Genomic DNA, 25697 nt, shown 5'->3' on the forward strand with positions numbered 1-25697 from the left:
GGGCACTATGTAGTTATGCATGTAACTTAGCAATCTTAAATATTTTTTTTCAGTCATTATCTTTGTTCTTTCACAATTTTCTTCAGGCCAGCCTTACCATCTTACAGATCCCTTCATTAATGAGTTAAATAAAACTCTGACACAGGCTCACATTAGGTTATGTACGAGTTAGGAAATCTGGCTTCTAGCATCACCCCTGCCACTTCCACCCCCATGACAGTTCCCTTAAGGTCCTCCTCAACTTCTAGCTTCCTTTTCTATGAATTGTGGGTTTCTGTAAGGTCAGAGGGCATCAGCAAACAATAAGCAATTAGAAAACTGTGTTTCTACATATAGATACAACTGTTGAATCAGAATGAATGATAAGGTTCTAAGCCTAAAACCCAGGATCCCTTGGGCCTAAGGGAATCTGGAGGGGCATTTCACTAGCAGGAACAAGAGAATGTGGTACAGCAAGAAGAGTGAGGGTCTCCAATCACAGGGACCAGGCTTGGCCGTCAACCCTGCCTCTTCTAGGGTCTCTTGATCCTCCTTCCTCATCCCACACAATAAACTGTGTGGGCTGAGGAAATGGGCTAACGCTTAAAGAACTTTGTCACATCTGCTACATACTACGTCTTCTAAGAAATTTCACTTCTTTTTTTTGCCCTCTAAATCCACAATGTCCCCCACAATAAATACTAAATCCATGCTCTAAAGATGGATCTGGGTCACTCTGGATACCCAGAGTCTATGATCAATTCAAGTAGAAGAGAAAACTTGGTGGCACCGGGTTGGAAATTCAGAGGTATTTAGTAAGCTGTGTCAGAGACAATGCTTTCCAATGGCCCCAGGTTTGAACTCAGCTGGCTTGGGGGCATTCCTCTGGGGAAAGCCATTTTCTCAGACAGGAGACTCAACTAGAGGATCCCTAATTTCAAGACCAAACAGCCTGTGAGTCTGCAGCAAGGCGTTTTCATGGGTGGGTAAGCAGTGACTATGACAGCCCATTCGAGGCCACTGCACTGCCCGGCCGGGTTGCTTACCTCTCCTACCACCTCTATGATGTCACCAACTTTCAGCTCAAGTTCATCATCATTCTGGGGCAGGTAGCTGAAAGCCACCTGGCACCGGCGCCTCCGTCGCTCGCCTGGATGGGAAAAGCAAAATATTTAGAGACAGCTCTTCTCCCCAAATTAGATTTTTAAAGAGAGGCTTCCTAGGCATGCAGGCAAATTAAGCTGACTTGTCTCAAATAGCTCTCTGGGACATGGCTAGAGGCACGGCAGCCCTGGTCTCTTAGAGAGAGGCAGTAGAAAGCAGAGCAATGCTTCTTGGTCTTTTAAAAGCTGCTGGGTCAGAAAGGCATGGATATGAGAAACCGATCCATTGGTGCAGAAGGCAAATACCCCACCCCTGAAGCACTGGAGCACAGTGTTGCCTTAAACGGTTTTCCATGGATGGGGCTTTATATTTGCTGCTATTGATTTTTAATGGAAGCTGATGTGATGTGGTAGAGAAAAAAGAATGGTCTGCTTCTAATGCTAGCGAGGCAGAGGGGATTTTTCTAAATGTGCAAAGGAAAGATAAAGTATCCTGGCCTTTTTCTTACTAATCATCACCCTTTCAACATACGGGAACTCAAGCCTGATAAGTGAAGGCTGATTAGATTTCAGCCTGCTCTTGGTACCATTTCAAATGCCCCACAGGATTCAACAAATCCACGTCTGTCCTATTCCCTCTGTCCCAGGGGATCCATTAACAGGATCCCTGGCTGCTTACACAGAACCAAGCCAGACAAATCAAGATAAGAGTCAGGGCCACACTTCACTCGACCAGAGGACACTCAAGGTTACAACATCTCACTCACCCAGCGTGGCCCATCTGGGAGACCCTGGCTTAGAGCTGGTTCAAGTACAGACACAACTGTCCACAGCACATCCACACCACAGATGTGCACTATGTGGAGAAAGAACATGTATAGGGGTAAGGGTGAGACAGACAGACAGACAGACAGACAGACAGACAGTGGAGGCCCAAGCCAGGGAGGCGGATGGGAGATAGGAAGTGAGACCAACATTGCTCAGAAGTTTGTCGTTCATGGCTGACCGCCTCACACCATTCCTTCATGCCACTGCATGGCCTAGAAAACCAAAGGGATCAATGACTTCAAAGAAACACATTTAGAAATGCTTAAATTATTTTTGGGTACTGCCTACAGGGATTCTTTTTCTTTTCTAATCTTTTCTCTGAGAAAGGAAGTCCATGCAGAGGTGATCAGAGGGCACATTAAGGCCCCGATGCAGGATGACATCATACAAAGGGGAAGGTCTCTGTGCTACATCGGATGTGTGCCCTGATCAATATATTTCAAAAGCCAGCGGCCTAGTTCCCTCTGTTCCATTTTTCTCACCTGTACCTCACTAAGCAAGAACAGAGTTGAATAGAGAGAAGAGGGCAGAAGTTCAGAATCGGTATGTTGTCTAATCACATCTTTGGTGACTCCACAAATATTCTCACCCTTTTGTGCAAAATTACAAGCCTCTGGGTCTTAAGAACAAACACAGCGCTTCCAGGCCAATTCCTAGGTGCTGATGGCACTGTCAACAGGCTAAGTAGTGCAACCCCAAGGAGGGCTTGGGTCTCCCTAGGACAGAGGGCCCACTCCAACTTGCTTTTCCAAGGAGGAAAGTCAGGAGGAATGGGTATTCCGATGCAAAGAACACCACCACTATTCCATGGCTTCCCACACAATGGAAGGCAAATCAAGTACTCTATACCAAAAAAGATACAGATTTCTCATTCTAGCAAAGAAGGTCTAGATTACAAAGCAATCTTGGTACCCCATTCCTGACCCCTGCAACTCCCCTGGCCCCATAGACACTTCTTAAGATGAAGTTCTACTATCAATCTTTAAAGGGCTTTCATTTGCTAGATGTTATGTTAAAAGCAAACTCTGCAGACACAAATCTGAACATGAAACAAGTGAAATGACAAACGTCTGAAAACCAACACTCACAACCACAGAAGTCAAAGTCCTGACCAAAGTGACTTCAAATAACACCATCTGAAGATCTAGTGTTAGCTGAAGCCATAAAACTTACGGTTGTATGTAAGTTCATATCTTCAAAAAACCCTCTGTAAAAAGTAGCATCTGATCCAACACTGCACAAATGGCAAAGGAGAGTGATCTACTCTTAGAGAAAAGACTAACCCAATGGATGCAGGACCTGAAACAGAATAATCAGACTGCTCTTAAACCAAATCTCTGCATCGGACTTCCATAAAGGCCTGCCTGGTGTCAGAAGAATGATGTCTTCACTAGTTTCTCTCTGCCAGGCTAGTCCATCCTTCTTAAGAGCCTCACGACTGTTACTCTTTTGATGGCATAAAGTCCTATAAAGCTCACTGCCAACAGTAAGCCCTACAGAGGGCACAGGGGAGGGACCCAGAGATGGCTGGTGGTAAAGATCACCTGACCTGACGCCAAGCACAGTCATTCGCCCTTGCATTGGGATAGCTCACAATCACTTCCGATATCCATCATCCTCTCCTCCTGCCAACCACATGAGTTAAAAAAATAAAAGCCAGAATGGGCAATCATTTTGCAAATGAGGAATCCAGGACTCAATGACTTACCCCAGGTCACCAAGCTAGTAAGTGGCAGCATTTCCTTAGCCTAAGTTCATAGTTCTCTCTCTAGTGCTGAATAAACTAATTCAATTCACATTTTGTGCCAAATTCTCTGCAATCTGTACTCAACTGCTTCCTACAACACTGTACCACGTCACTTAGGTCTCTGCCATGGATCTCTCATTACAGAGAGCCCCAAACTCCTGGAATGCTGCTTTTCGAGGCCTCAACTATAGCTTGTCACGGATTTGAATTTGTTTGTCAGTACCACCTGACCTACAACCCAGTTCAAGGGGGATGCTTGAAGTTGGGAGAAATTGTATTTCTGTTGCATTCATCCATCTTAAACTTAAGGAAGTCTGAGAAAGTCATTTGTCATTTTTTCCCTCTTCCTGGAATTTCACTGATGTTTACTAGTGAGTCTTGACCTTCCTTAAAGAGGTAAGGAGAGGACAATGCCACCTCATTTCAATAGCTCACATAAACTAAAGGAAAAAAACTTACGACTTGCCCATGCCTGAGGTTTGGAATCCCTTAGTTTGAGCCACCACCTTCATGTCCAAATGAACTAGGCGTGGAATTTTTACAGTAGTCCCCCCTTATCAACAGTTCCACGTTCTGCAATTTAGTTACCTGTGGTCACCTGAGGTCCAAAAATATTAAGTGGAATATTCCAGAAATAAACAATTCATAACTTTTCAATTGCATGTCATTCTGAGTAGTGTGATGAAACCTCATGCCATCCTGCTGCATCCTGTCTGTGAATGTGAATCATCCATTTGTCCAGTGTCTCCACGCTGTAGATGTTCCCTGCCCCTGAGTCACTGATACTGTTTGCTCCTTACATCCAACCACAGACAGCGTTGTGACTCCACGATCCAGGATCACTCAAAGCAGATGATCCTCATTCTGACAGATCATCAGAAGGTCAATAGTAGCCGAACACTACGTCACAATACCTACATCATTCACCTCGCTTGATTACATCATGTAGGCATTTTATCATCTCACACCATCATAAGAAGGCTAAGTACAGTACAATAAGATATTTTGAGAGAAAGAGAACACATTCCCATAACTTTTATTATAGTATATTGTTAGTGTTGTACATTATTATTAGTGTTTTTTTATTGGTGTTAATCTCTTCCTGCGCTTAATTTATAAATTAATCTTTCTCACAGATATGTATGTATAGGTAAATACAAAGTATATATAGGGCTTGGCACTATCCACAGTTTCAGGCACCCACTAGGGGTCTTGAAATGTAGCCCCCACGGATAAGGGGGGAACAACTGCATTAAGAGAAATAAGGGTTAGTTGATCACAAGCACTGTGATATCACAATAGCCGATCTAATGATAACTGAGTCAGCACACCCTCAACTCTCTCACTAGACCCCATGGTCATCTTTCATTTGTGACCACTTACTGTTTAATAAAATAGTAACATTTATTGAGCACCTGCTATGTGCCATAGACTGCTAAGCACTTTACATATGCTACCCCATTTAATCCTCACACTGAACCTCCGGGATAGATTACTAACCCCCTTTTTACAGACAAGAAGACCTTGGAGGCACATAGAGATCACATATTCTACCAGAGGATTTCAAACCAGGCAATGCAGCTCCAGAAGCACTATCTCCCTCCCACATCTGACTGTTCTTAAGCATTCTCAGTCCTGGGTGTTGAGATCACAGAAGGAACTAGCTACACTAACATGGTATTTGTTTGAAAGGTGGAACCAGGAAGCAAAAAACCACAAATCAGGAGCTTTTGCTTATAGCTGCTGGGCACTTGGTCCCTACAGGCCCCAGATTTAATAAAATAAAGCTGGTTAGATGGGAAGGCAATGCAACTGCCTTCTCAGAAAAGGAAATAGCAGAAACTGACTATAGTGTCATGACCCAGTCCCCAAAACAGCACATACATCTATATTTTAGAGGCTACATCCTAGGATCTTACAGCATGTGAAATTTACTAGGCCCATTCATTCAGTGTCCGTGAAAATATACTAATAACAAATAATGTATTGGATGAAAAAAGTCTTTGGGTCAACTGAAAACTTCAACACTTATAGAGCTTCCCACCCTCCACCCCCACCCCCCCCCACCTCTTTTTTTTACATCCCCAATTCCCCATGATGGAACAAGAGTAAAGCTACAAGGGTTTAAATCATCTGATATTTTCAAATAATCCATCAAATTAATCAACTAGATCCTTACCACATACCTGGGGAACGTGGCAGTATTCTGAAATCATATTGAAAGGGAGAAACCACTGATAAAAAGCAAAAGAGGAAAATCAAAAGAAACCCCTAATTCCCAGTTTCCAGGGTTACTTCTGGGATTTTCTACACATATGGCCTGGGGACCACCTGCACCAGACTGTTAAAATGCAGGGCAGAACTACTGAACTCATTCTTTGGAGTTGGGGCCAGGGACCTGCATTTAAAGCTATCTCTTGAATAATACTCATGAAAATCTAAATCTCAGCAACAAATCAGTACCACAAATAACAGATGATTTAAAAAAAAAAAAAAAACACCTTGTGGGAACAGGTGGTTTCCCCTTGGAAGACTCTAATCTATGTCTCTTATTCTTTGCTGCATATTGAAATCGCCTAGGGAGTTTTCACTAACTACTGATGCCTTCCTAAATAGCAGCCCCAGAGGAACTAGGTCTCCATAGAAAAATGGCTTCTTCTAAGCCTAGAGCAAAGAAAATACAAAGTGAGACTAAAATATCTGGTTGTGCTAAAATTCATGAAGTACTCAAATATCTAAGGGATAATTTCAAAAGGATACAGGAGTCAGCTAGACAGGGCTTCCACTGGCCAAAGTTGGGACAATACAGTAGGTACTGAGGGAATTTGTTATAATTTATTCATTAAAAAAATTCATGAGTCCATATTGATATGTTCAATGGGTAGCTAGATAGCTAGCTAAAGAAGATCAGGTAGATAGTTATGGGGTGAGAAGTGAAAGCTCCTTTTTTCTCTTTTTTTAACAAAAGAACGTTGACAAATAGAGAAATGATAGAAATAGACAAAGTCATTTTATAACCATCATAGTAATAATTGATTCTAGGAAGAATCAATGGTTGCTAAAACCACTGGGCGAAAGCTTGTTGGGGGTTAAGATATTTACAAAATCTCAAAGTATCTCCCCACAGATTATTATCTCCCCACAGTTACAAAAGGAAAATGGTCCCCTTAGAATGAAGAGAGCTGGCAGATATAGCCTTACCCAAGTGATCCAAGTTAACATTGCTAATCACAGGACAAATTGACATCATGTGCCTCCTAATAGGCTGCACTGAGAAGGACCTATAGAACATCATCACCTATAGAATACTTCTATAACATCACCTATAGAATACTTCTGCCACAACATTTACCTAAATCCAACCACGAGGAAACAATCATGCAAATTTAAAATGAGGAGCAGTTTACAAAAACTGATCTGGCCAGGTGTGGTCACTCATGCCTGTAATCCCAGCACTTCGGGAGGCTGAGGTGGGAGGATCACCTGAGGCCAGGAGTTTGAGACCAGCTGGCCAACATAGTGAAACCCGATCTCTACTAAAAATACAAAAATTAGCCGGGCATGGTGGCCCACTCCTGTAGTCTCAGCTACTCAGGAGGCTGAGGCAGGAGAATCGCTTGAACCTGGGAGACTGCAGTGAGCCATGATATTGGCTCACTGCAGTCTCGACCTTCCAAGCTCAAGCAATCCTCCCACCTCAGCCTCCTGGGTAGCTGGGACTACCGATGCAAGCTACCACACTGGCTAATTTTTGTATTTTTTGTAAAGATGGGGTCTCGCTATGTTGCCTAGGCTGGTCTCAAACTCCTGGGCTCAAATGATCCTCCTGCCTCAGCCTCCCAAAGTACTGGGATTATAAGAGTGAGCCATCACACCTAGCCAAAAAAAAAAAAATTCTTATTGATACATAATATTTGTACATTTTTATAGGGTATGTGTGATATTTTATTCCATGCATAGAATGTGTAGTGATCAAGTCAGGGTATTTGAGTGTCCATCACCTTGAGCACTTATCATTTCTATGTATTGGGAACATTTCAAGTCCTCTTTTCTAGCTATTTTGAAATATACAAAACATTGTTGTCAACTATAGTCACCCTACTCTGCTATTGAATACTAGAACTTATTCTTTCAATCTAACTGTATGTTTGTATCCGGTAACCAACCTCTCTACTCTCTACCTCCATGAGATCAACTTTTTTAGCTCTTCATGGTTACCTCAGCACTATTCACAGTAGCAAAGATATGCAATCAACGTAAGTGTCCATCAACAGAAAAGTGGATAAGGAAACTGTGGTACATATACCCAATGGAATGCTACTCAGCCATAAAAAGAATGAGATCTGCAACAACATGGATGGAACTGGAGGTCATTATGTTAAGTGAAATAAGCCAGGCACCAAAAGACAAACATCGCATGTTCTCACTTTGTAAGATCTAAAACTCCAAACAATTGAACCCATGGACATAGAGAATAGAAGGATGGTTATCAGAGGCTGGGAAGCGTAGTGGGAGCGGGTCGGGGGTGAGATGGGGATGGTTAATGGGTATAAAAAACATAGTTAGAAAGAATGAATAAGACCTACTATTTGATAGCACAACAGGATGATACAGTCAGTAACAACTTAATCATGTATTTTCAAATTACTAAAAGACTGTAATTGGGTTGTCAGTAACACAAAGGATAAATGCTTGAGGGGATAAATACCCCATTCTCCATGATGTGATTATTACACACTGCATGCCCGTATCAAAACATCTCATGTATCCCGTAAATATATACACCTATGTACCTACAAAAATTAAAAACAAAAGTTATTTTAAAAAGAAAATAAAATGTGGTATAATAGACTACTACTGAGCCGTAAAAAAGAACGAGATCCTGTCTTTTGCAGCAACATGGATGGAACTGGAGGTCATTATGTTAAGTGAAATAAGCCAGGCACAGAAATATTTTTTTTCTTAAGTCAATATCATAAAAGATATTTAAAAGGCTAGAGAATTATTTTAGATTTAAAAAGAGTAAAGACATATGACAACTAAATATAATGTATGATCTCTAATTGAATTATGCATTTTTAAAAGGCTATAAAAACATTGAGAAAACTGGGGAAATTTGAATATGAACTAATTCTAGATAATAGCATGTTAATGTTACATTTCCGGAGTATGTCAATTCTATTGCAGTTACCTAGAAGAATGTCCTCATACTTAGGAGATACATTCTGAAGTATTTAGGGATGAAGTGTCCTGATGCTTATAATTTATTTTCAAACCATTTAAGGAAAAAAATCAGGCCAGGCTCAGTGAGTCACAACTGTAATCCCAGCACTTTGGGAGGCCAAGGCAGGAAGATCAGTTGAGCCCAGGAGTTCAAGACCAGCTTGGGCAACATGGCAAAACCTCGTCTCTATAAAAAAATGAAAAATTAGCTTGGCATGGTGGCATGTGCTTACGGTCCCAGCTACTCCAGAGGCCGAGGTGGGAGAATTGTCTGGGCCTGGGGAGGTCAAGGCTGCAGTGAGCTGTGATCACACCACTGCAGCCTGGGAGACAGAGTGAGACCTTGTCTCAAAAAAAAAAACCAAAAAAAAAAAACCACTAAAAATCCAAATGATTAAAAGAAGAAATCAAAAAGAGTATGTGTGGAGACTGGATAAAGGATAGAGATAGAAAGCAAATGTGACAAAATGCTAATAATTGGTAAATCTAGGTGGGTGTTCATTATACTATTGTTTCAAGTTTTCTGTGCATTAAAATTTTTTCTGATTAAAAATTCTAAGGGGAAAAGGGAACCAGTGTCTGGGCCCCACTTCTAGAGATTCAAATGTCATTATTGATCTGGGGTGCAGCCTGGGCATCTGGATTTTAAAAGATCCCCATGTGCTTCTAATGTGCAGCCAAGGTCCAGAGACATCTAGACAGATCTGTTGCCCAAAGAAGAGCATCAGGCCAAAAACAAATGGGACTTTTCCAGGATCAGGTTATTTTAGGTCCTACATTCAGTGTCTTTTCCCACAAGGGAGAGAACCCAGACTTCTAAATATCTGACAATAGTATTTAATACATAGCACAGGTGAATGCTGCTGTGCTGTGATGTTTATTTCACAGACCTTTGGAACAGTTGCACTAAGTAGTTTCTAGCTCTGGAAATGTGTTCCTGGGTTGGGGCAGGGGAGTGGAGAAGATGGAGGTCTCTGCTATGATTCACTAACAAACACTGCTGGGTGCCAGGGGCTCAGGGGGTGGCAGGGGTCAGCAACTCCTCAGTTACTGAGCGGCATGCCAGCTTCTTTAAAAGGCTGTTCTTGAGTTGGAAACTTCGATTTATGCAAGAAGCCATGTTTCCTATCTCAGGATGGAGAAAACAATACAAACTTAACTAAATGTATAGATTCACACATTTTTACTTGGGATGTCCAGTAGATTCCGGGTACAAGAGAAGAGAAGGCAGATTTACTGATCTTGCAGAACCCCTGCATCATACTCTTTACTGGAAACATTTCCATTCGTCATCCTGTTTCAACATAATGCAACTCACAGGAAGAGGAGGACACTTCAGAAGCCAATGGCACTCCAAATAAAAGGACCTTGTGGGTGTTTCTTTACAAACCCCTCTTGGCTGTACCTGGACTGTTGCAGTAGAAATGTATAATATTTAACTAACCAGCATTGTGTGGTCCCTGGAGATGAGCCTGCTTGATTCTCATAGGGACGTGTATAATCAACATCTCTGCACAGCAGAACACAGGAAATCCATTTGCCTGCTACTTCAAAGGCAGAGGGCATCTGACAAGTGGGTATAGCTATGCCAGTGCTCATTCTCTCCCAAGTCTTGGCAGGATATAAGAGAAAATGTAGAACTAGTAGGGAACCATTTATTAGAGCCTTTGAGCCATGGAGGGGAGGGAGGGAGGCAGATAACATCAAAAGTCACAGAAGAAAAATCACCTTAATCTTGGAAATGAAAGAAATGAACACTGAGTGACTGCTACATGCCAGGAACCAAGCTTGGCACATAACAGGCCTTCCCTCATGTCCTCAGGCCAACTCTAGGAGGTTCAGCATGCTGGACCCATCTTTATGATGAGCACAGCAAGCCTGGATAACTTGTCCAGAGTACACGGGTTAAATAAGTTGTGGTCTTCAGCTCTCTTCTTCCACCAACCCAAGATGATACCAGGAAGGCAGATTAGGAGTGAGCTTCTAGTGGACTCTGGATGCCAAGCAAAGGATGAGGACTTTATTTTGTGGGCAATGAGAAACCAGAGGAGGTTTCTGAACGGAGAAGCATAGAACAAGATGTGATGAGGACAGTGATCCAGGGAGAAGGGCTCAGTGTCAGAAACATGCAGAATGGCAATGGGGAGGGGTCCCAGAAGCAGGAGATGGCCCAGCAGAAGAATGAAAGACACAGCTGGAAAAACACAGTGGAAAGAATTACACACCTAGAGAAGGACAGGCTAACAAGCAGACGTGGACACAGACATACTCTGAACAATTGTCAGTTGACATGTCTGTTGCCTCCTTTGAGGGCCAATGACCTTCTCTTTACTTGTCCTTGATACCTGCACTTAGCTCAGTTTCTGTTTGAGTAGACACTCAATCCATTCTTGACAAATGAATGAACTAATGAATTCCACATCCTGAAAGGTGGAGGGAGAGTTAAAGCTTCAACATGGTATTAAACAGGGCAGCAAGACCCAGTCTCTACACAAAATTTAAAAATTAGCCAGGCATGGTGGCACACACCTGCAGTGCCAGTTACTTGGAATGTTGAGGCAGGAGGATTGCTTGAGCCCAGGAAGTCAAGGCTGCAGTGAGCCATGATTGTGCCACTGCACTCCAGCCTGGACAACAGAGACCATGCCTCAAAACAAAACAAAACAAAACTCTCTCTATATATATATATATATAAAATATAAAATAAGCCGAACAAACAAAAGTCAATGCCATCTGGAATTGTTGATGCTATAGAGATGGAAATATGGTAGACCCTACAGTCTTGTTGGTGTGTCAAAGTTGGTCAGTTAATTGACCAACTCATTCTCCATCAACCTTGTAGTCTGAAGCATCTGTAATACTAAACAATGCTATTCTATTCCTCTAGCTGCTTTCCTCTTACAAACTTATGCCCCCCTGTGAATTAACCTTACTAAACGGTAGAGCAGGGCTATATATGAACAAGAAATGATGTATATTTGATTTTATGTTCGGTCCTCTTAAAAGACAGAAAACATTTGTTTTAAGTAGGCAAAGATATATGTATAAGAAGGTTCAGGACAGCATTGTTTCTAATAGCAAATGCATATATGCACAGAGATCTACATGTGAAACGTGGATGTCTAGTGGGAGGGGAAGGTATATCCAGGCAGCCATTAAATATAACAAGTAGCTCGATGTGTACCAGTATGAAAAGGTGTCCATAGTACACTAAAACACTAAATCATGTAATATGTATACTATGATCCCAATTTTATAAACACACACACACACACACACACACACTCATAACTCTAAGCAGCATGTAGTATTTTAGATACTTCTGATAACTCGGAACCTAGCACAGAGTATACATTCAACAAATGTTCATAAATAAATAAATGAATCCATTCAACATTCAATTAATATATGAAGGTCTAATACAATTAAATGAATGAGGGCAACAAAGTAAGAGACTGTCTCAAAAAAAGATACAAATGAATGACAGAAAGGGGGTATATGTACACGGACACACTTGCGTAAGCACAGAAAATGGTATGGAAAGCTATGCCCTAAGGTAGCAGTGGCAGGGGAGGCAGGTTGGGGGAAGGGTAGAAACTCATTTAAATGCTTCTACAATATCAATTTGTTTTCACAAAGGGCGCGTAATACACTGTAATCGCTTTTTTAAAACATCACAGTCACCTATTAAAATAATTACCTTGTATTATGAAACTTATCCTTCCAATCACACTTTAATTACATTAATAGTAAAGTGAGTTGGTGTTTTGAAAGAAATAAATATCAATTCAATCAGCAAGAAAGGTGCTTTTCATGGGGCTGAATGACAAGGGGCCTCGGACCTCCCAATGACAACTGGTTGTGGCTGGTCTATGAACACAGCAGGAGGTGTGAGCTCAGAGACAGGGCTCCACATCTGTAGCCCACATTAGTCATTATTCTGATCAGATACTGTTACAGAACCATGAAGAAGCCCATACTATTCCATCAGTGACCAAGTCAAGGTCATCTTCCCTGGCCAGACACCACCAGCCTACACAGCCCAGACAGCCATCTCTCTCTAGGTGGAGGGGCCCTGTGGTGTCCATCTTCTGAGCTCGCCCTCACTCATGGGAACACACACATACACACACACATACATGATCATTCATTCAGCCATGGGGGCCCCTTCTCTGGGTTCCCCTAACAACCATTGCCTTTCTCTAGCACTGTCCTCCTTCCATTGTATTTTTGTTATCTGTGAGTGCCAATTGCTGTCTGTCTCCATCTTTTCAACCCTGACACCTCTCAGCTCTTTCATGCACATCTGTGTCAACTAATTCAACTCACTCACCAACACCCACATCTACCTTATGATGGTTAGGACGATACCACTGCGCCTCTAGATCCCTATGTAGACCCAGGTGCCATATATCTAGAAAATTCCTGACTCAGGCCCTCCTCAGCCCTAGGAACTTCAGAGTCTAATGCCTGATTTAAAGAAGCCACTGAAAACCATCTTAAATTTGGTCAATTAACATATGACCCCCAAAATCAAGTTTCTACTTCCAATGTAATAGTCAAAGGGGCCATCCATTGAATAAACTGAGTTTCCACAAAGAGGAGCTGCATGTGGATGTTTTAATATTAACACTGTCATCTGATATTTCTTTAGAAGACACATCTGTAATTTTGGTGCCACAAGCATAAAGAACTCAATATCCTCTACCTCAATCATATCTTATAAAAATGGTATGTGAATCAGCCATCTGAAAGGATGCAGGGGCTCTGATTTCACTGCTCATGGATATGTGGTCTTCATTTAATGCATTAAAGCACATAAAGAGAACCCTGGGGCTAGGCGCAGTGGCTCACACCTGTAATCCTAACACTTTGGGAGGCTGAGGCAGGAGGATCACTTGAGCCCAGGAGTTCGAGACCAGCTTGGGCAACACAGTGAGACCCCGCCTCTAAATAATAGTAATAATAATAATAACAACAACAACAATAAAGAGAACTCTGAGCTAACAATACAGAAGAGACAAAGGGCCCAACTCACCCAGCATTGCAACCCCTGCGCGGCTCTCTGCCTCGGTTCTCTCACATACAAAATTGGGATGATGGAAACAGACCTACTTTCCAAGGGGCTTACTTCAACCTGACTCTCTCCCTTTTTTCCATTTGGCTTTACATTCAGGAATCTGTTAAAAGGCAGCTTCGTTAATTTTCTTTTCACCAGCCTTCCCTTCCCATCAGAGTGAGATAAAGGAAACACGTCAAAACACAAAATCAGTGACGTCTCTAAACATCCCTCTGCTTTTCATCTTTCTTCAGGCTGGTCCCAGGCATTGGTTTTGTCCTTTCAGCACAACCCTCAACCCAAATAACCCAACCTCAGCAGGCCATACCAGGGACACTTCCCTAATGTGTCCCTGGCTTGACTTTCCCCAACTCTGGCAGCTAGCTCTCCAGAGGGGAGGGAGTCTGGATTTTCAGAGGAGAAAATCCAATACATAAAGCACACTGCTTTTCCCTGCAAGGCTAATTTTGGCAAAATGCCCAAAAGAACTCAACATATTTATAGGGTTTTATTTGATCTACTTTTAAATGCTCCATGCAGAGTCATTCAAGTGAAATGAGAATACAGAATTTCAAAGGAAAAATTGAAGGAAGATTCTAAATATAAGTTATTTATTGAGCATAAACAAGATTTCTCCTTTTTATCTGACACACTCCCTCTAACATATCTATTTTTAAAGGCATTCTCAAACTTTGCTGCCGACAAATGAATATATCAGACACCTAACTTTTACAGTTAAAGGTGGAGTGGGCAGGGAGGGGGAAAAGATGAGGGAATGAGGGGTAGGAGAGAAGAAAAAAAGACACAAACGTTTGAAGAACTGTAACAAAGGTCTAGAAAATCCTAAAGACCCTCATCTGGGAGACTTCTGTTTTGCCTAATCTTAGAGAATTACTGGGAGGTGGGGGGGAGGGCGGTGGGAGATACACACCATAAACAAATCTAGGGTTTCTCAGTTTTTAGAATCAGTACCAAAAATGACCACTGTACTAGGAGATTTAGAAAGTGTCAAAGAATTCCACATATACCCTCTCTTTTGGGGGTAGGGAGAAATCTTCATTGCAAGTAGTCATAATATTTTTAAATTTTGACTCATTTTTAACATAGTTTCCCTTCTCATCCCCATCAAAATAAAGAAGAAGGAAGCCTAGGTATTTATGAATTTTCTTGATGCAAATGGGAGTTTATATCCCTGTAATTCATTCTTCATAATCTAAAAGGCTAAACCCCTTAAGCAGAGGTCCTTAACTGGGGTGTGTAGATAGAATTCAAGGGGTCTAAATTTAGATGGAAAGAAAAATACATCTTTTACTATCTTCTGAAATTTGGCCTTTATTCCCACCGTGAATCTAAGCAACAAACCACATTGGTACTAGCAGCATCTATGAAATTTATTTATATCCCACTACATGAATAGATATTTTCATTTCACAGTTGCAGTTATCTTGAACTATCTTTTTTTTTTTTTTTTTTTTTTTTTTTTGAGACAGAGTCTCACTCTGTCGCCCAGGCTGGAGTGCAGTGGCCCGATCTCAGCTCACTGCAAGCTCCGCCTCCAGGGTTCACGCCGTTCTCCTGCCTCAGTCTCTCGAGTAGCTGGGACTACAGGCGCCCGCCACCTCACCCGGCTAGTTTTTCTGTATTTTTTAGTAGAGACGGGGTTTCACCATGTTAGCCAGGATGGTCTCGATCTCCTGACCTCGTGATCCGCCCGTCTCGGCCTCCCAAAGTGCTGGGATTACAGGCTTGAGCCACCACGCCCGGCCTTGAACTATCATTTACACTCACCCCTACTTCAAAATTATGATCACTTCCTGACCCACTGCTGGATGTTGCTATAATAAAGAATATGTCTTACTTGTATTTTTGCACCATTTTGACAACTATTTTAACATAATCGGTTTCCTTTGTAATTATTTGGTTCCCTTTTTATTCATTTATCAACATTATTCTGAAAAGGGGTCCACAGGCTTCACCAGACTAGCAAACAGGTTCCATGGAAATCTTTTAAATAAAAAGAACCCCAAATCCCTGCTTTCAAGATTGTAGTTTCCAGGCTGGGTGCAGCGGCTCACACCTATAATTCCAGAACTATGGGAGATCAAGGTGGAAGGATCCCTTGAGGGCAGAATTTCAAGGCCTGAGCAACATGGCGAGAACCTGTCTCTAGAAAAAATAAAAACAAAAAAATTAACAGAGCGTGGTGATGTGTGCCTGTAGTCCCAGCTACCCGGGAAGCTGAGATGGGAGGACCACTTGAGCCCATGAGTTCTAGGCTGCAGTGAGCCATGACTGCACCACTGCACTCTAGCCTGGGCAACAGCACAAGAACCTGTCTTTAAAAAAATTAGTTTCCAAGGAAACTCAAAGGTACAAAGGTAAACTATTTATATTTAACAAAGCAGTAAACATAACATTTGGACTCTGTTCATTGGAATGCTTCATAAGCTTTGGAGTAACACATTATAACAAAAGAGCCACTTTGGGCAACTTCGCAAGTCCTGAACCACAAATGGCCACGTGGCACAGTGCTCATGAAGCTGCTTGCCAAGTGCCCTCTTATTACTTGGGTCAGTGGCTGGCGAGAGCTCCACTCTGTCATCTGGTGCCCTGGCTTGGCTGAGCTCAATGCCCATGATTTCTTCCAGGGAGGCCAGCACAGCTAATTTGCAGGCTGACACCTGCCACAGCCTCATCACCCTCCCCCAACTCAGCCCTACTTTTCTCTCCCTTGTCTGACTATTTAAATTCTGGAAAGCACTACAAGTTTCCCCCCTATCCTTCAAGTATAAAGAGGTCACTAGGGCTTCCATGTACCCACATGGCTTCATACACACCCCTAGCTCCCAGCCCTACTCAGCTGCACTGGTGTGTGTGTGTGTGTGTGTGTGTGTGTGTGCGCGCGCGCGCACATGTGTGCGTGTGTCCCCAGTGCCTGCTGGGCTGCAAGCACAGAAATATTCCATAGAAGGAGAGAGGTTGATGCTAATGTTTATAATTGCACAGGATCTGCCTGGAGGGGTTGCCTGACTTCCACTGAGGTCCATTTCTGTGGTATCACTAGAGGATGAAGGACCCTATGGTCAGCATGGCCAACTGGGACCAGAGGCATCTGACCAGCTCTTCAAAAAAAAAAAAAAAAAAAGTCTAAAAAAACCGTCTTAAACCAGGCATGCTGACTCATGCCTGTAATCCCAGCACTTTGGGAGGCCAAGGTAGGCAGATCTTTTGAGCTCAGGAGTTTGAGACTAGCCTGGGAAACATGGAAAAACCCCACCTCTACAAAAAAAAAAAAAAAAGTTAGGCATGGCGACACACGCCTGTAATCCCAGTTACTTGGGAGGCTGAGGTGGGATGATTACCTGAGCTTGGGAAGTTGAGGCTGCAGTGAGTCAAGATCACGCCACTGCACTTCAGCCTGAGTGACAGAATGAGACTCCGTCTCAAAAAAAAAAAGATGTTAAAAGAATCAAGAAAACACCAATTTCACTTTCAGGAAGTTATACTCCAGATAACTCATATGAAATGTACAAAGATATATGCATAATGTTCACCGCTACATTAGTCAGAATAGTGAAAAACCAGAATCATCCTAAATGTCCTTCAATTAGGGAACTGGTTAATTAAGCCATAGGTATATCTTCATACAGACTAGCAAAGAGAAGCATAGCTCTAAATGAACTGATAAGGCAAGATTTCCAAGATTCTCATCAACCTAATACAAAAATTACAATACAGCATGAACAGTATGATCCCATCTGTGTTTTTAAAAAATGCCAAGATGATATACCACTATGTGTTTGAAATTCACATCTTTATGATCAAATGACTAACTGTATCTGCTTATGGTTCCTCCTAATATCTACATAGAGATCTGTAGGGATAACCAGGAACCAAGTTTCTTCCAGGAAGTATGACTCAGGGAAGGGATTTGATGTGACTCTTTACACCATGACTTGACTTTGTTAATTTTTTACACTAAACATGTATTATTTTTATAGTAAGTCTAAGAAAAGTTAGGATGAGTCTACAAGAAAAGGTCAAACTAGAAAATGTTTTAATAGAGCAGAGAGGTGAAAACAACCCAATAGCACAAAAGCTGCCTTACGGAGCAGATGATTGTGTGGGGATCGGAAAAACAACAAATCAGTCCCTTCTTGGTGGGGTGGGGAATAAGCATCATCCGGAAAAGGGCAGCTTATTAAGCAGACATCCCCCGCTGACCCCACCAAACAAACAGGTTAGTAATGCATATCCTATCTATTTGTTCGAAGCAAATAAAGACTTTTCTCTTTATTTAAACAAATCCCACTTTCCTTGTAAATACAGGAAAGGTGCAAAGGTGTATTTTTTTAAAAGAGGGGGTTATGTCTCACCCAGACTTCATTTTCCAAACTGATCCATACCTTTCCTCTCCCTCTCAGAGGGCGGAAAGTGAGTGTCATGAAAAGTGTAAACTTAGAAGTTATAAATCTAGAAAGCGTCAGTCTAAAAATCCTGAGGCAAAAAAAAAAAAAAATTAATGTAGATTCATTTGCAGAATAGAGAAAGAGCAGAGAAAAATAGAGAAAGTAGGGAAAAATAAATCCACATTAATATTCCCAACAATAATTTTTGTCAGCACTTAAATATTGTATTCAGCACTTAAATGTCTTTACCTCAACAGGCTTTATTATAAAATTTTTATATGTTACATATATCTCTTTTTGCAAGATGAAACTTCCCGGGAGGCAGGAATTCAGTTTTTCTAATGGTCTGCAGCAGAGTTCAGCAAACTATTACTGTAAAGGGCCAGAGAGTCAATATTTCAGGCTTTGTGAGCCATATGGCCTCTGTAGCAACTATTCTGCCGTTGTAGTGGCGAAAACAACTATACACCATATATAACTGAATGGGTGTGCCTATGTGCCAATAAAACTTGACTTACAAAAACAGGCAGTGCCAGATTTGGCTCATGGGCCATCATTTGCTGACCGCTAGTTTATAGGAAGAAGTATTAAGAGTCCAAATCAGAAACCCGGGAATATTTTTTTTTTTTTTAAGGAAGAACAAGAGACATGGCTAAGGCTGAATCATCAGCTTATATGTGACCCCCTCCCAGACACCTTCCCTGACTGCCTTTGAGGCAGGGTTATGGTCCCCCGCAAGCACCACCACCAATAACAACCGTGAGAAAGCACAGCACCCAGTGCATAATGCTCTCTTTACCTTGCCCACACTGCTGAGGGATTGTTTGATTCTCAGATCCTAGACTCTGTGAACACGAACTCAGCTGGCCTCCTTGTGGATTACTACAGGCTAGCCCAGAAAAGGCCTTTAACAATCATCTCATAAACAAAGGAAGAACAAAACATGTGGCCAGGTGCGGTGGCTCATGCCTGTAATCCCAGCACTTTGGGAGGCCGAGGCGGGCGGATCACAAGGTCAGGAGATCGAGACCATCATGGCTAACACGGTGAAACCCCGTCTCTACTAAAAATACAAAAAATTAGCCGGGCATGGTGGTGCGTGCCTGTAGTCCCAGCTACTCGGAGGCTGAGGCAGGAGAATGGCGTGAACCCGGGAGGCGGAGCTTGCAGTGAGCCGAGATCGCACCACTGCACTCCAGCCTGGGTGACAAAGCGAGACTCAGTCTCAAAAAAAAAAAAAAAAAAAACATGTAAGTAAGTAAGGGGATGAAGAAAAAGGAAGAATTAAAAATGATCCCAAAGTGTCGATGGGAGGAAGTGAAGGTTGGTAATGCCACCAACTAAAATGCAGAACACGGCTGAGTACAGTGGCTTACACCTGTAATCAAGCAGATTGCTTGAGCCCAGGAGTTTGAACCCAGCCTGGGCAACATAGCAAGACTCTGTCTCTACAAAAAAAAATAGATAAATTAGCCAGGCATGGTGGCACACACCTGTAGTCCCAGCTACTCGGGTGGGCTGAGGTAGGAGGATCGCTTGAGCCCTGGAGGTGGAGGCTGCAGTGAGCCATGATTCCGCCACTGCACTCCAACCTCAGTGACAGAGTGAGACCCTGTCTCAAAAAAATAAATAAAAACAAATAGTTTGTTGAGTTCTTAAAAAAAAAAAAAAAAAAAAAACAAATAAAATGCAGAATACAGAAGCAACAGGAGTCTGACAGGAGAGAATCTTCTGCTCAACCACATAGGGACAGTTGGGGACACAGTGACTGTGTCCCATCTGTCACTCCACCACAGACCACCAGACCTGGGTCAGCTCCCACCAGAAATTGGTTCAGGGATGGGCAGGCAGTCTTAGGTCAGGGTGGTACAGTGAGAGATAAAGGTGGGTCTGCCCAGAGCATCTAAATGAAGAGAGGTCCCCTGCACTTCCCCAACTGGATGTAAACTGGGAAGTCCACTGTTGCTCCACTTGCTGGTCACAGCACAAAGCCAACTCCAGGAGACGCAGGGCACAGAAAAGAAACCTGGGCCCTGACAAGCCTGTCCTGCCTGTGTACAACTTCCTGTTACACAAGACAGGTATTTCCTCATGACCTATGCGAGGTGGAACCACACTGCTTGTGACTTGCAGTCCAGAAACCAGTAACCAGCACAGAGTGTCTGAGAATGGACATGAAGGCAGCAAGGAGGGAGGGCCAGCCGAGAGGCTGGGCTTAGGGAATGGTATGCTTCATGGCATTGACTGAACCCAGGAAGATGCCAAAGACAGGATTATAGAAACAGCTTACACTTCAGATGTTGGAGAACAGGAGTCAATCAAATATAATAGAGAAAGGAGTAGAGTGGGAGTGGGAGGGGCAAATAGAGGCACAAAAGGCAAAGCAGAATGTTTCCAGAGGTGGTAATCCAAGGTGCTGCATGGAGTTTGGCAGAGGTGGCATGGAGGAAGGGGTCTGACAGACCCAGATTCAAACCCAAACTACACCACTCACTAACAGTGTGGCCTTAGATAGGTCATATAACCTCTTTGAGTCTTGCTTTTTCCAACTGCAAAATGAGGCCAATGCCACCTACTTTTCAGGGTTGTTTGAAGGACTGCATAGATGTCTCCACTACAACACTTTGCATAGGTAACTAGGGCGTACTGATTGCATTAAGGTCCTAATTCTTTTTTTTTTTTTTTAACTTTTATTTTAGGTTCAGGGGTACAGTGTGCGGGTTATATAGGTAAACTCATGTCATAGAGGTTTGTTGTACACATTATTTCACCACTCAGGTACTAAGCATAGTACCCAATGGGTATTTTTTTCTGATCCTCGCCCTCCTCCCACCTTCTACCCTCAAGGAGGCCCTGATATCTGTTGTTCCCCTCTATGTGTTTGTGTGTTCTCACTGTTTAGCTCCCACTTATAAGTGAGAATATTCAGTATTTGGTTTTCTATTCCTATGTTAGTTTGCTAAAGATAATGGCCCCCAGTTCCATCCATATTGCTGCAAGGAGCATGATCTTGTTCTTTCTTACGGCTGCATAGTATTCCATGGCGTATAAATACCACATTTTCTTTATCCAGTCTATTGTTGATGGGTATTTAGGCTGATTCCACATCACATGCTATTGTGAATAGTGCTACAATGAACATAGGCATGGATTTGTCTTTATGGTAGAATGATTTACATTTCTTCTGGTATATACCCAATAATGGGATTGCTAAGTCAAATGGCAATTCTGTTTTTAGTTCTTTGAGCAATCACTACACTGCTTTCCACAACGAAGGCCCTTAATTCTTTACCTTTCCCAGTCTCCATGCCCTTTGTCACATGACTCCAGAGTGCCTCACTTAAAGACAGAATAGATTTCCCCAGTCCATGTGATTTGCTTCAGAAAACAAAGTGAAATGAAAGTGGCAGTATGTGGTTCTTTGCTTAGGCCTCAAGAGAACTCATAGGTTTCTACTTGCTCTGTTGCACCTCTGCCATCACCATTCAAACATGCCCCAGCTGGCCTGCTGGAGCAAGCAAGATACACAGAGCAGCTTAATGTTGTATGCTGCTGGGGTTTTGTGGTAATTTGTTATGCATCAATATTGTGGCAATAGATAACTAATACAACAACACTTGACACAGCTCAAGTCCTCAAAAAAACATTTAACACCAACATTCAGGGAGGAAGGAGGTTGCAAATATTTTATCTTATTCTTCCTCCTGGTGAGTTAAATGTTCTCTCCCTTTCTCTTTTCTCCATATTCATCAGAGCACAAAGGGTAAACAGAAGTTTCTAGAAAGATTTCTTTTTAGATTTAGGAACACTAATTTTAAAGGACAGGGAAAGGTTATTAATTTCCTACTTATTGTACTATGTTTATCTTTAGCTAACAAATAAAAATGGAAAAGAAAACAGGAGAAGGAATGCTCTCTTGACCCAGAATTCTCTTACCCAAGTCATCCATCACGCTTCTCAAGAAACACACACAATGCAATTGAGACAAGGTAACACACATGACAGATCAACCGTAATTGATAATTGATAGAATTTCTTAGCTGGTAGTGGGAAGAAGGGTGTTGGGTATTTGTCATATTATTCTTGATCCTTTTTCATTGTGGTAAAGCATTCATAACATAAAATTTACCGTCTTAACCATTTTAAGTGTACAGTTCAGTGGCATTAAGTACACTCACATTATTGTGCAACTATCACCAACATCCATCTCCAGAAGTCTTTTCATTTTGCAAAACTGAAATTATATACCCATGAAACAATAACTGCCCATTATCCCTCCCTCAACCCCTGCAAACCACCGTCCTACTTTCTGTCTCTATACATTTGACTACTCTAGGTACCTCATGTAAGTGGAATCATATAGTATTTGTCTTTTTGTGTCTGGTTTATTTCACTTAGCATAATGTCCTCAAAGTTCATCCATGTTATAGCATGTGTCACAGTTTCTTTCCTTTTCAAGGCTGGATAATATTTGTTTCTCAGTTCATCCTCAATGAACACTCGGGTTGCTTCTACCTTTTGTCTATTGTGAATAATGCTGCTCTGAATGTGGGCGTGCAAATATTTGTTCAAGTCCCTTGTTGATCCCTTTCTATGTGTCTTTTTAAAACTTCATTTTGAAATATTAAACATGCTTTAAAAAGTATCACTTAGGCCAGGCATAGTGGCTCACGCCTGTAATCCCAGCACTTTGGGAGGCCAAGGCAGGCAGACCACGAGGTCAAGAGATCGAGACCATCCTGGCCAACATGGTGAAACCCAGTATCTACTAAAAATCCAAAAATGTGCTGGGCGTGGTGGCATGCGCCTGTAGTCCCAGGTACTCAGGAGGCTGAAGCAGGAGAATGACTTGAACCTGGGAGGCAGAGGTTGCAGTGAGCCAGTATCGCACCACTGCACTCCAGCCTGGAAACACAGTAAGACTCCGTCTCTCAAAAAAAAACAAAAAGTATCACGTAGCTAGCAATCTTTAGCCATCATCTAAGAGGTTGAGGGGAAGGGACTGGCAGCTAGAATTTGTGATTCTATTCCACACCCATTGAAACAAACATGGAGATGATATGCAAAAGCCTCTGGAAGAGGCAGTTCAGGCTGAATATCCCTCATCAGAAAAGTTTGGGACCAGAAGTGTCTTGGATTTCATATTTTGGGGGGGTGGCGGATTCTGGAATATTTGCATTATACTTGCCAGTTGAGTATCTGTAATCTGATATCTGAAATGCTCCAATGAGCATTTTCTTTAAACGTCACGTCAGCACATAAAAAGTTTCAGATTTTGGAGCATTTCAGATTTTGGATTTTCAGATTTGGGATGCTAACCTGTATTCCGAAGCATGCTGAGCTGAAGGCAGAGTGAATACACATCTCACCACCTGCCCAACCTTGTGCAATCAAGCTGAGTAAAGACTGGCAGAAACCCATGCTGCCATGCAGTGGGCGAGAATGGGTGGTTTACCAAAGACAGAAACATTATTTTAACTTCATTACTCAACAAAATCACCATGGGGCACTCTCAGCAAAGAATCTTCTGAAGCTCTCCAGAGGCTTCTGGCTGGTCATGTGGGAACCTGATTTGTTCAACAAATGTTTGTCAGCTGTAGGAGCTAGAATGGGCTGATGGTACACAGAGCGGACCCCAATATTTCTTCCTGGGAACCCTGGGGAGGGTTTGCAAAGAGAGAAGTGGGATGCTTAAGCTTTTCAACATTTCCAAAGGCTTAATAGCCAAATGAGTGCTCACAGGTTAAAATACTTTGAGGACTCTATATAAACAGTACCATGACCCTGAACCGGAGAACCAGTTATGTTCTGATGAAGATAGGAACAAAAGCTTTTAGAAACTAGGCCCAGCTTAAGAGATACTAGAAACTTCTCAACCTTTCAACTTGCAGATGAGGAAATCGATGCTTAAAAAGGTGAAATAACCTTCCCAACATCGATAATGGCTGATAGAGCTGAGAATTATCCAGATGAAGATAATTCAAACGAGGGTGTCTGAATCATCCTGGGCAGAAGTAGTGGGGAGATAAAGGCATAGAAATGGTTTTCCAGCCTCAAGGAGCTAACAGTCTGATTCTAAGCCACTGAAAACAGACAGGATATTTGTAAACTGTTACTAAGTCTTGCTGGTTACCCCCAGGCCCACTTGCCTCTGGCCACAGAATCTTAGGGTTGAAGGGGAGGCCATCCAGGCCTGTGTGGTTTTGTTTTCTTTGTTTCAGTATAAAGCTGACACTCATCAGTTCTAATAAATGATCGCTTTCCATTTTCCACTTCAACTTGGGCTTTTGGCAGAATGAGTTCGTACATCAATGTGAATAGATCGATACGGTTCATAATTTATGAACATGTGGAAGGAGAGAGACTGATACTATAAACCCCCCAGCTGATGCTTGCCTCTCTTCCTTCTTGCTGCCTAGGTTTGGTCATTTTTAAATTTATGATCACCTCCACCTGAGAGGATCAGCAGGCAGTGAGAAAAGTGAAATCACATCCTATATAAGCCTTTCTAATAAAAAGGTTTAGAGTTAAACTGCAAAAGCATTTCTGTGGGTCATCCCTGGATTTCAATGGTCCATTTTACTCCCATCAACTCTGTACAAAGGTAACTAAGAGCTAATGACACACACTTAAATATACCCACACCCTAAGGGCCCACTCCAAAATGGGATGGAGCTTAGAAAGCATGCAAGAGAAGGATGGAGAGAGAGCCAGAGGAAGAAAGGAACAGAGGAAAGAAGGAAGAAGGGAGAGAGGGAGGGAGGGAGGAAAGGAGTCTCTTCAACATTAATGTGAATTGCACACAAGTTCTGTGCAAGGCCAAGAGCTACAGGGCCAAAGCTTAGGAGAGAGCATGTGAAGTTTTTAAAGTATATGTATATGTATGAAATAGAAACAGGATTTTCATTTCTAGCTTATGCTGGTTTTCCCATCCCTAACCACACAGTGTCAGACACATCAGTAACTGAGAGATTTTTTTTTCCTTTTTCTACATAGCTTCAAGTGCCTTACCTTTTATCTCAATGATTTAGTCAAAAGTAAATTACATAGGAAGCTAATTTCTTCAAAAAGAAATAAACTACTTCTAGTGATATTATCAAAGAGCTGCTTTAAAGTTTTTTAAAGGTCAAATATAAAACAACCGGTATCATTTTTTCCCTAAACAATATTTTTAAAAAATAACTATTAAGCACTTTGAGCAGCCAAGTTGGGAGGATCACTAGAGGACAGGAGTTTAAGACCAGCCTGGGCAACATAGCAGAACTCCATCTCCATAAGAGAAATAATAATAACTATTAAGCAGCATGCTGTGTTCATTTGTTTGCTTTAATCTCTCAAATAATGTGGCC

General features: G+C 42.1%; 1 protein-coding gene across 9 annotated transcripts in view; it reads right to left on the reverse strand.

Moving 5' to 3' along the window:
- Positions 1-25697, reverse strand: part of SH3KBP1 (SH3 domain containing kinase binding protein 1) — a 357800-nt gene that overhangs the window by 180373 nt on the left and 151730 nt on the right. For all 9 annotated transcript variants that reach the window (XM_025372230.1, XM_025372226.1, XM_025372227.1 and 6 more), the window contains one exon: positions 1026-1129. In XM_025372230.1, the coding sequence (XP_025228015.1) occupies positions 1026-1129 (104 nt within the window). The remainder of the gene's footprint in view (positions 1-1025; positions 1130-25697) is intronic.

The sequence above is a fragment of the Theropithecus gelada genome, chromosome X (genome assembly GCF_003255815.1).
Source record: "Theropithecus gelada isolate Dixy chromosome X, Tgel_1.0, whole genome shotgun sequence".
Taxonomy (NCBI): Eukaryota; Metazoa; Chordata; class Mammalia; order Primates; family Cercopithecidae; genus Theropithecus; species Theropithecus gelada.